This window comes from Chiloscyllium plagiosum, chromosome 36, assembly GCF_004010195.1.
Source record: "Chiloscyllium plagiosum isolate BGI_BamShark_2017 chromosome 36, ASM401019v2, whole genome shotgun sequence".
Lineage (NCBI taxonomy): Eukaryota > Metazoa > Chordata > Chondrichthyes > Orectolobiformes > Hemiscylliidae > Chiloscyllium > Chiloscyllium plagiosum.
Window position 1 is genome coordinate 876,045 of NC_057745.1, and position 17,088 is coordinate 893,132.

The following is a 17,088-nucleotide window of genomic DNA, read 5'->3' on the forward strand; positions in this document are numbered from 1 at the left end:
TGATGGTACAATGAAGGGTGTGTACCTTAGTCTGATCTCAGAGTAGAATAAAAGGTTGGCACAATAAGGCCAAAATTGATCTATGTTCTATGTTCTATTGCCTGAAAGGTCAAGAATCTCAGTTTGATATTGGCAGAGAAACAGTGGCATCCTGAGGAAAAGCCTTTTCATGGGGTGGGCCATTAGGGTCTGAGATGCTTGTCCAAGTGTTGATGGAGGCAAGTGTATTGTCAATTTCAAAATGGGACTGAATATTTATCTGAAGATAACAGTTTGAATGACTACAGGAAAAGAGCAAGGGGATGGTACTAGAGGAGTTGTTCTTGTGGAGATACAATGGCCTCTGTCTGTAAACATTCTAAGATTTTACTTACAAATGTCTTTATTAACTTTTTAAAATGAATTCCTGTGTCCAATGCCCTTTGTAATAGGAACTGCCATCAGAGGGAGGATGCAATTACAGGGTTACCAGTTAAATGGCAATTCCCATTCCAGATCTCAACGCAGAAATTTGTAATGGAAATGTAAAACTAAAGGTTTTAAAATGGGGACAGCACTAAGCCTCCGCACCCTGTTTCTCACCTACCATTTATATTGCTATAAAACTTCACCTACTTTTGACTCCAAAGCTCATTGTCACAGGATATCAGCGAGTAAGATTATTAGATCCAATAAGAAAATCAGGAGAAACTGCTTTAGCCAGAAAATAACATGGTATTTACAGCATGCAGACAGGCCAATCAGCCTAACTGGTTGATATGAACCTCCTCCCCTCCTCATCTCACCCTATTGACAAACCCTTTCCATATTCCTTTCCCCCCTGTATTTGCAAGCTTCTCCTTAAATGGGCCTATGTCATTTGCCTTGTTTACTCCGTGTGAGAGCAGGTTTGACATGAATCCTGAGAAGTAGCCTGATAGGTTGAAATGTAGAGTTTTGCCATATAGTTGCCCATTTTGCATTCCTGGTAGTTACATTGTGTTGTTTAATGTTTGATCAGCTGGGTCTCAAAATATTTCTTGGTGACAGATTTCAGATGCGTTGGCTGAATGTTTGGATATTGAAACTTGAGAATTTGTGTATATTTAAGGCACCAATGTTATACGTTTTGAAATGAAACAGACACACCGGTGGGCTACAGCAACCAATTGATTCAAGTAATGGAAAATATCTGTAGCTTGGTTGAACAGATTCCTGTGAGTGAACTGCAGCATCTGTCCTGTGCAAGTCAACTGCTTCAGCAGAGAGAGCTCAGGTAAGTGTTAGTTCTCAGTCAGGAGCTTCCAGTCTATTCATGAATCTTTGAACCAGTCCATTGAGATAATTAAAGATATGTTCCTTAGTTATTTCCAGCGCTCAACTGTTCCATTCATGGCCAGCTTCCCATATTGCACCTCCATAAACTTCAAATCATTCAAAACTCTCCTCCTTTTGTGGACTTGCACAAACCCCTGAATGGCCATCTTCCATCTGTCCACTGGCCTACAAAATGTCTTGATTTTAAAATTCTCATTCTGTTTTTCAAATCTCCATATACTCATCCCTTTTTGTTTTGCTCTAAAAAGCCAATTAGTGAATATTAGAACTGGAGCCAATCTTTACCCACTGGATATTTATGTACAGAGTTCGCCATTGCAAGTGTATACTCCTAGGTTCATGACGCAGTGGTAGTGTTCCCCAATCTGAGCTAGAAAGTTCAGATTAAGATCCCGTCTGCACTGGAGGTATGATTAACATAACAACCTAAAGTTTCTCTCTATGTTTATTTACAGGGGCTCAAATTAATTCCCCAGTTAATATCTATCACCTGCAAACAGTAAAATACAAATATACAGTCACATTTGTTATCTCTGTAAATGTTACCGGTCTTACAACCCTCCAAAATCTTTGCATTTCTTTTTTCTGGCAGGTTTCAGATTCCAATTTCCTTTGTTCCATAATTGGTGGTTGGACTTTTAGATGTTTGTGCTTTGGGATGTTCTCCCTGTGCCTCTCAGTCTCAATACCACATACTTCACTGCAAACTGCTACTTCTTTGATCAAATCTTTGATCATTTATTCCAATATCTCCTTTGCTGATTTGTCAATTTCTAGCTAATGCTCCTGTGAATCACCTTATGACCGTAAAGGTGCTACACAAATGCACATTGTTAATAACTGCTATTATAAAATGAAACATTTAGAACTTTAGTTTTGGCGAGCAGCAGCAGATGTTTGCAGGTAAAGACATGGCTCGAAAATGGGAAGCCTTCAGAAATGAGATAACGAGAGACCAGAGACAGTACATTCCTGTCAGGGTGAAAGGAAAGGCTGGTAGGTATAGGGAATGCTGGATAACTAAAGAAATTGAGGGTTTGGTTAAGAAAAAGAAGGAAGCATAGACAGGATAGATCGAGTGAATCCTTAGAAGAGTATAAAGGCAGTAGGAGTATACTTGAGAGGGAAATCAGGAAGGCAAAAGGGGACATGAGATAGCTTTGGCAAATTGAGTTACGGAGAATCCAAAGGGTTTTTACAAATACATTAAGGACAAAAGAGTGTCTAGGGAGAGAATAGGGCCCCTCAAGGATCAGCAAGGAGGCCTTTGTGTGGAGCCACAGGGATGGGGAGATACTGAACGAGTATTTTGCATCAGTATATGCTGTGGAAAAGAACATGGAAGATATAGATTGTAGGGAAGTAGATGGTGACATCTTGAAAAATGTGCATATTACAGAGGAGAAAGTGCTGGATGTCTTGAAACGCATAAAAGTGGGTAAATCTCTAGGACCTGATCAGGTGTACCCTAGAACTCTGTGGGAAGCTGGGGAAGTGATTGCTGGGCCCCTTGCTGAGATATTTGTATCATCAATAGTCACAGGTGAGGTGCAGGAAGACTGGAGGTTGGCAAACGTGGTGCCACTGTTTAAGAAGGGCGGTAAAGACAAGCCAGGGAACTATAGACCAGTGATCCTGACCTCGGTGGTGGGCAAGTTGTTGGGAGGGAATTCTGAGGGACAGGATGTACATGTATTTGGAAAGGCAAGGACTGATTTGGGATAGTCAACATAGTTTTGTGCGTGGGAAATCATGTCTCAAACTTGATTGAGTTTTTTGAAGAAGTAACAAAGAGGATTGATGAGGGCTGAGTGATAGACGTGATCCAAGCGTTTAACAAGGTTCCCCATGGAAAACTGGTTAGCAAGGTTAGATCTCATGGAATACAGGGAGAACTAGCCATTTGGATATAGAACTGGCTGGAAGGTGGAAGATAGAAGACAGAGGGTGGTGGTGGAGGGTTGTTTTTCAGACTGGAGGCCTGTGATCAGTGGAGTACCACAAGGATCGGTGCTGGGCCCTCTACTTTTTGTCATTTACATAAATGATTTGGATGCGAGCATAAGAGGTATAGTTAGTAAGTTTGCAGATGACACCAAAATTGGAGGTGAATGGACATTGTTGAAGGTTACCTCAGATTACAACAGCATCTGAACCAGATGGGTCAATGGGCTGAGAAGTGGCAGTTGGAGTTTAATTTAGATAAATGCGAGGTGCTGCGTTTTGATAAAGCAAATATTAGCAGGACTTATACACTTAATGGAAAGGTACTAGGCAGAGTTGCTGAACAAAGAGACCTTGGAGTGTAGGTTCATAGCTCCTTGAAAGTGGAGTCACAGGTAGATAGGATAGTGAAGAAGGCATTTGGTATGCTTTCTTTTATTGGTCAGAGTATTGAGTGCAGGAGCTGAAAATGTGTTGCTGGAAAAGCGCAGCAGGTCAGGCAGCATCCAGGGAACAGGAGAATCGATGCCTCGGGCACAAGCCCCTCTTCAGGAAGCCCCTCTTCAGGATCGGCTTGTGCCCGAGGCGTCGATTCTCCTGTTCCCTGGATGCTGCCTGACCTGCTGCGCTTTTCCAGCAACACATTTTCAGCTCTGATCTCCAGCATCTGCAGACCTCACTTTCTCCTATTGAGTGCATGAGTTGGGAGGTCATGTTGCGGCTGTACAGGACATTGGTTAGGCCACTGTTGGACTATTGCATGCAATTCTGGTCTCCCTCCTATCGGAAGGATGTTGTGAAACTTGTAAATCTTTTCTAAACCCTTGCAAGGATGTTGCCAGGGTTGGAGGATTTGAGCTGTAGGGAGAGGTTGAATAGGCTGGGGCTGTTTTCCCTGGAGCATCAGAGGCTGAGAGGTGACTTTAGAGGTTTATAAAATTGTGAGGGGCATGGATATGATGAATAGTCAAGGTCCATCCCTGGGGTGAGGGAGTCCAGAAGTAGAGGGCATAGGTTTAGGGTGAGAGGGGAAAGATCTAAAAGAGACCTAAGGGGCAACTTTTTCACACAAAGTGATGCGTGTATGGAATGAGCTGCCAGAGGAAGTGGTGGAGGTTAGTACAATTTCAACATTTAAAAGGCATCTGGATGGGTATATGAATAGGAGCGGTTTTGAGGGATATGAGCAGGGTGCTGGCAGGTGGGACTAGATTGGGTTGGCATATCTGGTTGGCATGGATGGGTTAGACCGAATGCTGTACATCTCTATGATTGACTCAAAATATGGGCATTGGAGTATATAATCGAATGCAAAAACAATGACAACTTAGCCAGTTCAGCCCTCTGCAGCAATGAGTTCCACAGATCATCTGCCCTCAGGCTGAAGAAATTCCTCCTCATTTTCATTCTGAAGAGTTGTTCCTTCATTCTGAGGTTCTGCCTTTGGGTCCTTGTCTCTCCTACTACTGGAAAGGCCTTTGCCACGCCCTCTATATCCAGGCCTCTCAGTATGCTTTAAGTTTCAATTAGATACCTCCTCATCCTTCTAAATTGCATCGAGTTCAGACCCAGAGTCATCAATTGTTCCTCATATGACAGGCCATTCATCCCCAGGATCATTTTTTCTAAACCTCCTCTGATCTCCTCCAACACCAGCAGAACCTTAGCGGTGTACAGCATAGAAACAGACCCTTTGGTCCAACATGTCTATGCCGACCAGATGTCTGAAATTGGTCTAGTCCCATTTGCCAGCATTTGACCCATATCCCTGTAAACCCGTTCTATTAACATACCCATCCAGATGCCTTTTAAATGTTGTAATTTTACCAGCCTCCACTACTTCCTCTGGCAGCCTATTCCATATACGCACAACCCACTGCATGAAAATGTTGCCCCTTAGGTCCCTTTTAAATCTTCCCCTCTGACCTTAAACCTATGCCCTCTAGTTTTTGATTCCCTACCCTGGGGAAAGGATCTTAGGTATTTATCGTAACAATGCCCCACATGATTTTATTAACTTCTTTAAGGTCGTCCCTCAGCCTCTGACCCTCCAGGAAAATAGCCCCAGCCTATTCAGCCTCTCCCTATAGCTCAAACCCTCCAACCAAGGCAACATACTTATAAGTCTTTTCTGAATCCTTCATGTTTCATAACATCTTTCCTGTAGTCGGGAAACCAGAATTGAATTCTTACATACGGGGCCCAAAACTGTTCACAATAGTCCATATGTGGTCTGACCAGAGCCTTCTGTACCCTCAGCCCTACATCCCTGCTCTTGTATTCTAACTGTCTTGAAATAAATGCTAACATTCTTAACTGCCAACTGAAATGACATGTTAACCTTAAGAGAATCCTGAACTAACATTCCTAAGTCCTTTTGTGTTTCAAATTTCCAAAGTCTTTCCCTATTTGGAAAATAGTCTACGCTTCTATTCTTCCCATCAAAGTGCATAATCTCTCACTTTCCTCTATTGTATTCCATCTCCTACTTCTTTGCCCACTCTCCTAACCTGCCCAAGTCCTCCTCCAGCCTCCCTGCTACCTCAACACTACCTGTCACTACCTGCAGATTTAACAACCATGCCTTCAGTTCCTTTGTCCAGATCATTAATGTCTAATGTCTAATGTCTAAAGTTGTGATCCCAACATGGACCCCTGTGAAACTCTGCTCGTCACTGTCTACCTGACAAAGATCTCTTAATCCTTACTCTCTGCCTTCTGCCAGTCAGTCAAAACAGGTGGGAAAGTGGTATTTATGCTGGTGGAAAGGAGGAGAAGGGATAAGTTGAATAGGTGGTGAGGTGCCCAGAGAGGGGGAAGAAAGGGAGAAGTAGACAAAAGGATTGCAGACGATAAACTTGGAGCTGAGTACTGAATGGTTGGTTTGAACCGTTGAAAATGGGTTGACTGAGCTGGGAGTAACCCATACAGAGTGGGTTATGCACACGGAGAAAGATGTTCACACTCTGAAATTGTTAAACACAATGTTGAGTCCTGAGGGCTATTTCACACCTAGGCAGAAAATGAGGTATTGTTCCTCTCAATGGAGTTGAGCTTCACTGAACTACTGCAGCAGGCCTCAGACGAAAGTTTCAAAGTAGGAAATGGCAGTCATATGGACACTTGGTTATTTGTACAGACAGAAAGGAGATCTGAAAAACGATCGTGCTGTCTCTTTCACAGATTCGCAGCTCCAGATCTCCTATATTCTGACAAATCATCAACAATCCCTTTGTCTGCTTTTTGTTTTCTGTCTTGGCACTCAACAACCCCCCCCGCAAAAACAAACCCACCGACATAAATACCATAATTTCCCTGTTCCTTTTATTCTGATGAAGAATCACTGAACTTGAAACGTTAACTCTTCTCTCCATAGGTGATGCCAAATCTGTTGAGTTTCTCCAGCACTTTTTTTGGTTTCCAATTTGAAAATCTGCAGTTGTGTATTTTATTTTACTGCCACTGGAACTGTTCTGTGACTGGATCTCCCTCCAGTGGTAGAACAGAAAAAGGCAGAAGTTCTATTTATTACCTGTGTTTTGTGTCTATAGAATAGTCAAGAGCTGTGCAGTACTATATTTGACAACTGTTTGCCTTACACACAGACCGTTACTGCTTCGCAGCTCACCTACAGAAGTATGATGGAAGGGAGTAACAATTCTTATTTTTGTTTTCAGAAGAAAACTTTTGGCTGATCAGAATGAAGCACAGAGCACATTAAATGGAGGTATTTCAACAGCTGTCACATTATCCAAGCAGAGCAGTGCAGTGAGTAATATTTCTACAGATCGTGTTACTTCACCTATCTCTGTTAATTCATCCCAGGAACCAGGTTCTCCCAAAACATTTACTTTCAAGAAATCTTCCTTGAAAACCACAGGTATGCCTAGAGATAATGTTTTCAGTACTGAAGACTTCTTTGCAGTGGATCAAACCTCTGCACATACGGGGAAGAAGAGTGCAACATCTGACAATTGCAAGAGCTTGCTCAGTAAGTCATGTTTCCAAAGAAAGCTAGACCTCTCAACTGGAGGGAACAAGGCCACCCCACCTCAGTCTAAGTATTCCTCACTCAATTGCATCTCGTATGGATCCTCTGATGCTGCAAGCAGAAATGACTTGGACAAATCCACACATGTATCTGCTGCAAGAATGCATACTGCTGCTGATCAGAAGCGGTTCATTGAAAACAGTAGGAGCTGCATGGCTGAAGAGGATTTGATGTTTGATGACATTGATATTGATAACTTTGACATTGATGATTTAGATGTAGAGGAAGTTCCAGAATGTTTTCTGAATTCACCAAGTCAACCTGCAGGAAACACATCGCATGGAGCAATTCAGCCAATCCGAGAGGGAGGAACTAAAACGGCCTGGAGAAAGACTCCAGCTCAAGATGGCAGTGAGCACACATCTCGTCCCTCTGCAACTGCTAGCATCAAAAAATCCCAAGCACTGCAGGGCTTCTCAGGTAACTAGTGTTCCAGTTTTAAGTTGTCTTTAGGGTTTATAATAGAACAATGACCTTGTTTAAATACATACCTGGTTAACTAATCAGTTATTACATTTCAGACTTGATGTACCCAAGACTTGATGTTATTAGATTTCAGGGAGGAGAAAATGAAGACTGCAGATGCTGGAGATCAGAGTCGAGAGTGTGGTGCTGGAAAAGCACAGCAGGTCAGGCAGCATCCAAGGAGCAGGAGAATTGACCTTTCGGACATAAGCCCTTCTTGAGGAATAATGAAGGCTCATGCCCGAAACATTGATTCTCCTGCTCCTCGGATGCTGCCTGACCTGCTGTGCTTTTCCAGCAGCGCAATTGACGTTTTTACGTTTCAGACTTGGTGTGCCCAGGCCTTCAGTTATTAACTGTCCCTTTGCTGTTACAGCCATATGCTCCACAGCTGATTCCAATCCTTCACCACTCACCATGAGCTCTCACTTCCTTTGAATATGGGCACTGCTAGCAACCTATTGTCCAGCCCATGGCCACTCTGCTGAGACATTGGTATTCTGAATTTGATGTAACAATTGTCAAACATGTCTAGTAAGAGTCTGAATTGCAGAGTCCAGAATGGGCAGATTGCCTTCACCAAAGGGACATTGCTGAACTAGTTTAGTTGTTTGTATAACGATCTGATAGCATCATGCTCACTATTACCAGATGTTTATTTCTGTATTTTTGAACTGGATGTTAGTGGAAGAGTTTGAATATGTTCTCTGACTTATCTCTGTCACTAACAGAACCATTTTGCTTTGTTGTGCTCTGCACCAGAGATGAACGGATTGTAGAATCCTGACTGATTTCTTCCATGTGTAGCACAAAGGCTTCGAGCCAGTGGCAGGGACTGTCAAGGATCAGCTAATTAGGCAGAGACCAGGGATTGAACCTAATATCTATGGATCTCTGGAATATATCATTTGGCACCTTTACCCATCAGTCTGTTCAGAGACCTATGGTGGATTGTTTTGTTTACTGGAATATTGCATAAAGATTCCAGGTTTGGTATACAGCCTGTGTGGAATCCATCACCCTGACTGAATCTGTGGTAGAGGCCCTGTAAATGGCCTCAGTGTTCTGAATTAGGATTGAAAAAAAAATGCCCTGACTTCTAGTCTAATAATAGAATTGGATCATGACTGTGATCCATGTTCATGTTGAATTCCTATGGACATTACAGCATTAAATTGAATTCCATTTTTGAAAAAAAAAGCAAGTCATCTCCTTATTTATCTCCAGTAATGTCCACTTACACCTACAGAACTGATTTTAAAATGTAATTTTCTTTCTTCTTTTAATTCACACTTTTCTGTAGTCAAGGACCTGTGCTGCCTATGTTACCCTGATTCTGTGAAGCAGTATCTGCTGTTTATTCTGTGTTGTCCCTTCTGTAGTATGGCTGCTAAAGACTCACAGAAACTGTGTCCTAAAGTCTCAGCTGTCCCATTTCCAAAGTGTTGCCGTCCTTCCTGAGGTGTGGCACGCAAAATATTCCAGCTTGAGGCCTAACCAGTGATTTTTAAAAATCTCGCATGACTTTGTATTCTGTGATCATCTTAATATTGAAATGTTTAACTACTTTATGCACTTACTGTACCACTGGTGAGGATTTCTCAAAATCATACCGTTTAGGTGATACCAGAAAGGCCTTTATGTTGTCTTCTCAAAATACGTGACTTCACATTATTCAACATGCACAGTCCATTCCTTTTAATATTTGTTGCTGGAATGCCAACTTCGCTAGTTGGACCACCAATTATTGAACTGCTTCAGTCCACAGTGCTGTAGGAAAGGAAGTTTCTGAATTTGACCCAGCCACAGGGAAGGAACAGTGATATACTTCCAAGTCAGGATGGTGTGTGGCTTGGAAGGGAAATTCCAGGTGGTGATGCTCCCATTGTGTTTGCTGCCCTTTTCCTTCTGGCTGATGGAGGTTGTGGGTTCGGCAGATGTTGTTGAAGGGGTTGGTGTGTTGCTGCATTGCAAATTGTAGTTGATCCACAATGCTGCCGTGGTACATCGTTGGTGGAAGGAATGTTGAAGGTTGTAAATGGGGTGCCAATAAGCAGGCTGCTTTGTCCTGGATATTGTGAGTTTTTGGAGTGTAATTAGAAGCTGCATTCGTACAGATTGCATTGCATTACGTCCTGGTTTGTGCATTGCAGGTGGTGGATGGTTTTGTGGAGTCAGGACGTAAGTTACTTACCATAGAATTCTCAGCCTCTGACCTACTGATGGAGCCACAGTATTTAACTGGTTGGTCCAGATCAGTTTCCGGTCCATTGGTAACCCCCAAAATGTTGACAATGGGGGATTCAGCAATGGTGATATCATTGAATGTCAAGGGAAAATAGTTATATTCTGTTGGGGATGCTCATTGTGTGGCATAAATGCTACTTCATCAGCCTATCAGTTTCCGACTGTATTCACTACCATGCTCACTAAGTATTACACTTTTGAGTAGACCACTGCACGAACTGATGTGTTCATTTTCCATCAGAGGCTTCCCATGAGCAAGGACATTCCAGAAGTCCTGTGCTGGAGCGTTTCCGAGGCTTCCACTTCCCACACTCCAAGGAGATGATGCGTATCTTTCACAAAAAATTTGGGCTGCACCAGTTCCGAACAAACCAGCTGGAAGCGATCAATGCTGCCCTGCTGAACGAAGATTGCTTTGTCTTGATGCCCACAGGTAAATACCCAAGAAATTCTGGAATAATCTGTCAGAAGGATGTTGTGAAACTTGAAAGTGTTTAGAAAAGATTTACAATGATGTTGCCAGGGAGGGGCTGAATAGGCTGGGGCTGTTCCCCCTGGAGCGTCAGAGGCTGAGGGGTGACCTTGTTGATGTTTATGATATCATGAGGGACATGGATAGAGTAAATAAGCAAGGTCTTTTCCCTGGGATGGGGGAGTCCAAAACTAGAGGGCATAGGTTTATGGTGAGAGGGTGAAGATTTAAAAGGGATCTAAGGGGCAACTTTTCATGCGGAGTATAAAGGGGCTGGTGTATTGCTGGGTGAATGGATTGAGCTACCAGAGGATTTGGAGGAGACTGGTACAATTACAACATTTAAAGGTATCTGCATGGGTATATGCATAGGAAGGGTTTAGAGGGATATAGGCTAAGTGCTGGCAAATGGGACTAGATTGGTTTTGGATATCTGATCAGCTTGGACAAGTTGGACTGAACGGTTTGTTTCTGTGCTGTACATCTCTATGACTCTAAGTAGCTTAAATAATTTGAAGTTTTTTTATTGTATCAAAGGTACTAAATAAATGCAAGTTAATTTTGTTTATTTGTGATAACTGATTTTGAATGCATAATGATGTTTATTTCTTTTCTCTTGTCTGCCAGCTCAGCCACTGTGGGGAATTTGGGACAATATTTATTTTATTATGTCAAAAGTACAACAGATTTGGTTATTTACTATTGTTAGCAGAAGATTGTGCACAAGTTGGCTGCTTGAACTTCCTACATTGCAACAGTAACCGCATTTCATTGGCTGTAAAGTGCATTGGGAAATTCTGAGCTTATCACTGTCCTCATCTACATGTTCTTGCAAACCTCAAGTGAGGGTCACCAAATCATTGCCTCCCACCTTCTTTCCAGCTATTTCTAATTTTGGCGACATAATTTTGAGTCAGTATTTCAAATTAAATAAAGGTGTGTTTTTTCATTATCACTGGAAGTGGCTAATTTAAAGATTTCAGATTGTTCAAGATCTATTTCCTCAAGGTGGGAGGATCATTTACAGCAGATTTTAACATAGTCTCTCCAATGATCTGTGTGAACATTGCTACACTCCATTGGGGTGTTTAACCACCTCATTAACAGCTTGTCCTTGCATTCATTTATAAGAAAAGCTTAGATTTTGAAGGTGCCTGTCATGACTCAAGATGACCCAGAGTGTTCCACATTCATCAACACGCTTTGAAAGAGTAGTCACTGTTTTCTAGCACATTTCATACATATCAATGAGCATGTAGGAGGGCTCGCACAAGTCCCAACGTGATAACAGCCAGTTAATTTGTGTTAGTGTTATCTGGTTGAGAGAGAAATATTTGCTAAAATGGCTGGCGGAAGGAAAACGTGGCAACAGATTCAATATCTTATCCAAAAGATATGATCAAATAAAATGTTTATAAGGTGATTTTATTTCAAGAATGTTCTGATATAAAATGTACAAGGATCAGGTATAGCTGTCAGCTGTAAGTGGCTGTACTGTGACGACATACCACTGCTGTCAGGGCTACTCAAAAGCACCTTAGTGTCTTTGTGCATACTGTTGGCCTTGGTACGTTGTTCTCATAAATGAGACGGATATCAGTTCAGTGCTTTCCAATGAATGCTATTGTTTTTCTTTACTTAATTTGTTGTGTTTATTTTGTTTGTAGTATCTCTTTATAACAGTCATAATTAAAGTATTGTATATCTCCCCCAGTAGCTTGGTTGATAAAGGCCTTTTGTTTCCTCTGGGTGCCTCGACACAATCATGGTGTGCAGAACATTAATGGGTCTGAGACTTGCTCAGTGAGTAATTGAGCTCTACAGAACAAATTAGACTCTCCTTTCACCCTGGTCTATTCTGAATTATTTAGGTGGTGGTGGAAGCACTGCTGTTGTTGTTCAGTGACAGCTGCACCTCTTAATACTCTCCCTCGCAAACTAGCTACCCTGTTCCAATGAACATGAAGGGGTAGGATTGAGGCTTTCTTTGAAACGGACAAAGTGCTGGAGCAACTCAGTAGGTCTGGCAGAATCTGTAGAGAGAGGAAGAGTTAATGTTCATCATCCAGTGACCCTTCGAGGCTTTCTTTGATCTCCCAACATTAAGTACTCATGACATTCTGAGGAATCCATTCATGTGGAGAGAATTACCTGGTCAGCATGTTCAGATTAAAAGGCTTTGGGACTTCCCAGAACACTTCACAACCAAACAATTGTTTTTGTAACTGTAGTTACAGTTGTTACGTTGCCGTGTGTGGCAGTCAGTTTACAAAGGCCCTAGAGCCTTTGTCTGCACTGTAGATCTCTGTGAACTCTATGTCCCTATCCCACAAATGGCAAAATAAAATGCTGTGGGCACTCCATATTGTTACTGGTGGTAACAAAAAAACTTAATATTGGGAGATCACCAGGGACAGTCCCTTTTCTTTGGTCAGTGTTGCAGAGGAAAGTAAACGTAGCATAAGAAAGGGTCAGAAAACCACCAGGTCTACCTGAAAACAAATAATCATTACACAGCAATCCTGTGTTGCAGATTATTCTCTTGACTGCTTTGGCTTTTTCCTAGTGTTTCTGTGTTGTGATTTGTGCTGTCTATCTGTTTCAGGTGGTGGTAAGAGTTTGTGTTACCAGCTGCCAGCCTGTCTCACCCAAGGAGTCACTGTTGTGATTTCCCCACTCAGGTCACTGATCCTAGATCAGGTGCAGAAACTGACCTTGTTTGACGTGAGTTTAAGTATCTCTTTATTCACTTCTGCGATTGAAATGCACCTCCTGTTTCTCATCAGTACTATAATGATACAGCTGCAGTAACCAGGAATATTTCAATGCGCTTCTTTGATGCTAAAATTGCTCATCGTGTGGAGAGAACTGAGTGAAGATTTAATAGTAGGATTCAATGTTGAGTGCTTTTGACAGAGTAAAGGAGGAGAATTTGTTACCTGGCAAGAATGTGGTGATTTAAAAAAAGTTAAGGGATTTGACAAAAGCACCAAAGTGAGATTTTCTCTGTCTGAAACAGCAGTAAAACCAGATACGATAGTAATTTTCAAAGGAGAATTGAATAAATATTTTGAGGAATTTTCAGTGATATGAGGGGGAAAGTTTGGACTTTGCTAATTGAAAATTTTCTTGAAGAGTTTGCACAGAACCAGTGAACAAGAGGCCTCTTTCTCTGCTTCATTGTTTAATGTTTATATTGAAGGTAGCAAAAAGGAGCTGCTTGAGAGTGGAGGTGCGGGTCTTTAATGAGATTGAGCAATGTGAGCAAACTAGGGGATTACAGTATTTAACCTGCCTCATTGGCGGAATAAACTCTCTGACTTTAACACTGACATGATGTACTGTTGTAAGAGATTGATTGGAATTTTGATTTCCTGCATGGTGTGCTCCTTCTCAAAACTCCTTTCCAATGTTGTTGCTAATTAAAAGGTCAGTGTCACTGTGCAAGGGAAAACAAGAGAGATCTAGATTCAGTGGATGATTGAGCACTCTAGGAGAAAGTGAGGACTGCTGATGCTGGAGATCGAGTCAAGAATGTGTTGCTGGGAAAGCACAGCAGGTCAGGCAGCATCCGAGGAGCAGGAGAATTGACTTTTAGGCATAAGCCCTTCTTCAGGAATGAGGCTTGTGGGCCGGGACTGAGAGATAAATGGGAGGGGGTGGGGAGGGTTGCTTTTACACCCTCTTCCCATTTATTTCTCAACCCCGGTCCACAAGCTTCATTCTGATGAAGGACTTATGCCCAAAATGTTGATTCACCTGCTCCTCGGATGCTGCCTGACCTGATTTGAGCACTCTGACCCCCACCCAAAATACTGAGAACTCTAAAGGTGTGAATAGATCCAGTCAGCAGGAGCAAACCATCAAGAAACTTGTGTGGAGGAAAAGAAGGCCTGGAGTCATGTTTGAAATTTGTCCTTTATTTTCCATTAACAGATTCCAGCGACACATCTAACTGCGAGTAAGAGTGACTCTGAGGTTGCCAGTACCTATATGCAGCTGTCCAAAAAGGATCCTGTTGTGAAGTTGCTTTACTGCACACCTGAGAAGGTGAGCCTCAAATGTATGTTTTGGTTAGATTAGGAAATTATTGATTCCTCCTGATATTCTGGTTTAACCAGCTGAAAATTGTCACCTTTCTCTCTGGTGGGTTTAAGATTGTGGGCTTTGTGTGAGAAGCCCATAATTATAAATCTGTTTTGTAGCAATGCATTCTCCCCTCAGTTTAGCTATGGGCTTGGAGTGCTGTAAGAATATAAACTGTTAGTGTTGGTTTCTGTCTGATATTCTCTTTTTCTGTGATCTGTATTTTTGAAATATGTCATTTATCTGTATACATTTAAATTGCAATTGCTGGTCTTCAGTTTTAATTTTTGCTGTATTCTAATTAAGGAGTCCTGGTAAAATACCGGTTGTGACACAGTGGTGTTTCTCAGTGCCAAGAGCCTTTATGTGATGGATGTTAGAGAGCAGTGTTTAATTGCACAAGGATACAGAAGCAGAACCCATTTAACATTGTACACTCTGTCCTTATTTTTTATATCACATGGATTTAACACAAAAAGATAGAAGTGCCTAATTTAGATAGCAGTCCCAATATAGGTGCAGTGTGTGTTGCACTGGTGTTATCTTTCAGATGGTAATGAGAATTGAGCTCCAACTTGCCCTGTAAATGGATGTAAAAGCTTCCAACGATGCTATTTTGAAGAAGAGTAGCAGAGTTATCCCCAGGATCAACATTGTTAGAACAAATTACCTGGTTATTATCAGGTAACTTTACACCAGTGACCAGACACATTTCTTTGACTCTAAAGAACTTTGAGGTATCCTGAGGTTGTGAATGGAGCTATTTCTCTTAATATGCTAAAATCATACCCTTTTATCCTGCGATGGGACTGCAGCTCCTACATTGAAAGTGGATGTTTGCAGTTTGACAGGCTTACGTTATAAACTCCTATATCCACATTTTGAAAGTAACGGTTAATTGGAAAAACGTATAAACCCACCTTTTTAATTTTATAGACACGATTGACATTCAAAATATGATACCATTGTACTATTCTGATTAAGTCATACTGGACTCGAACATTGAGGTTGGTTTTCTCTGTGTTTTGTTTTAGAACCATTTTTGTTTCCTCTGAAATATTTGACTCAATATTTCATCTGTATGGAAGTTTCAGCATAAACTGATTTCTCTCCTTTTAGAACTGAACAAATTAGTTATGATGCTTATAGTGACACATAGTTACAGCATGATTTAGTGACTTAAAATTAGGAATTTACATCCAATGAGGCTGAGGAAACGCATACCCACATCAGAGGAACAATCTGTACTATATCACCACATGTTGTGTGTGCAAGAGTTGTCAGAAACTTATATCATTCAGTCTTGAGCCTGTTCCATAGTTTATAGAAATATTGAGAATTTATATCGGAAGCGCTAGCAGATTCATAACTTCATTGTGGTTGACTCTTAACTGTGCACCAACCATCTAGATGATTGTACCAAACAATAGGCAATAGGTAACAAGTGTCTACCATCTTGGGGAACTAGAGAATTGAGTGATGTGCAAATCCTGAGAATAAACTTTAAGTGACATTTGCTCACTCGATCTGAAACGTTAACTCTGATTTCTTTCCACAGATGCTGCAAGACTTGTTGAGCTTTTCCAGCAACTTCTGTTTTCACTTAAGTGACATTTTCCTGGCCTAATAATTTGATTTTCCTTGTTAATCCAGGTCAGTGCCAGTAACCGACTGATTGCTGCATTGATAAATTTGTACGAGAGGAAGCTTCTATCTCGTTTTGTCATCGATGAGGCTCACTGTGTTAGCCAGGTAACTTGATGCTTCTATGTCTAGATTTCATCTTTGACTCTAGTGGCATTCTGCATCTCAAGGCCCCATTACATAGTATTCATGTCAAACACCAGTGAGAGATCTGGTTGGGACATTAAACTGAGCTCTCAATAGATGTTTACGTAGATGAGAAAAACCGTCAAGTCTGAAAAAGGACAAGAGAGTTCTGCCTGATGTCCTGCCATTATTTATCCCTCAACCAACATCACTAATAGAAATTATCTGGCCATTTGCACATTGTTCTTTGTGAGATTTTGCTGTGCCACACTTCACTGGTTGTGAAATACTTCATAATGTCATGAGGTTTTTAAAAGGCATCATATAAATGTACATTTTCTTTCTGTTTGTACACAAAGTTGGGTAAGGGAGCATCGCATGTTGCATGCACACCAGGATCTGAAATGAAGGCTCTTTGTGCCCTACTTGTTGCTAATTGAAGTGCTTGCCTCTTCCATTTGAGTCCATGCTTGCTGACCATGAGTGCGATATCCAAGCTTGAGACTATTTGCATGACCATACTCCCATTTCCCTTCAAAGTGTCACTCGATGAGAAATACAGGCTGCAGTATTTCTGTTCCCCAGGGGTTGAAGCTAATTGTGACACCCCGGCTGAGAAAGGTTAGTTCAGAGCAGACTGGGAACTGCATCCAAAATGTGTTGCTTCGCTGGTAGTGGTGAGCTTCCTCTTGTTTTTCTAAATAGTTCCGCAGTCATCAGGAGGAGTGTGTTTTGA

The 17,088-nt window shown here is 41.6% G+C and overlaps 1 protein-coding gene across 4 annotated transcripts in view; it reads left to right on the forward strand.

Moving 5' to 3' along the window:
- The window catches only part of blm (BLM RecQ like helicase), a 57,624-nt gene that overhangs the window by 18,054 nt on the left and 22,482 nt on the right, over positions 1-17,088 (forward strand). For all 4 annotated transcript variants that reach the window (XM_043677103.1, XM_043677102.1, XM_043677105.1 and 1 more), the window contains 6 exons: positions 1,123-1,255; positions 6,939-7,732; positions 10,266-10,457; positions 13,102-13,220; positions 14,433-14,546; positions 16,236-16,334. In XM_043677103.1, the coding sequence (XP_043533038.1) occupies positions 1,123-1,255; positions 6,939-7,732; positions 10,266-10,457; positions 13,102-13,220; positions 14,433-14,546; positions 16,236-16,334 (1,451 nt within the window). The remainder of the gene's footprint in view (positions 1-1,122; positions 1,256-6,938; positions 7,733-10,265; positions 10,458-13,101; positions 13,221-14,432; positions 14,547-16,235; positions 16,335-17,088) is intronic.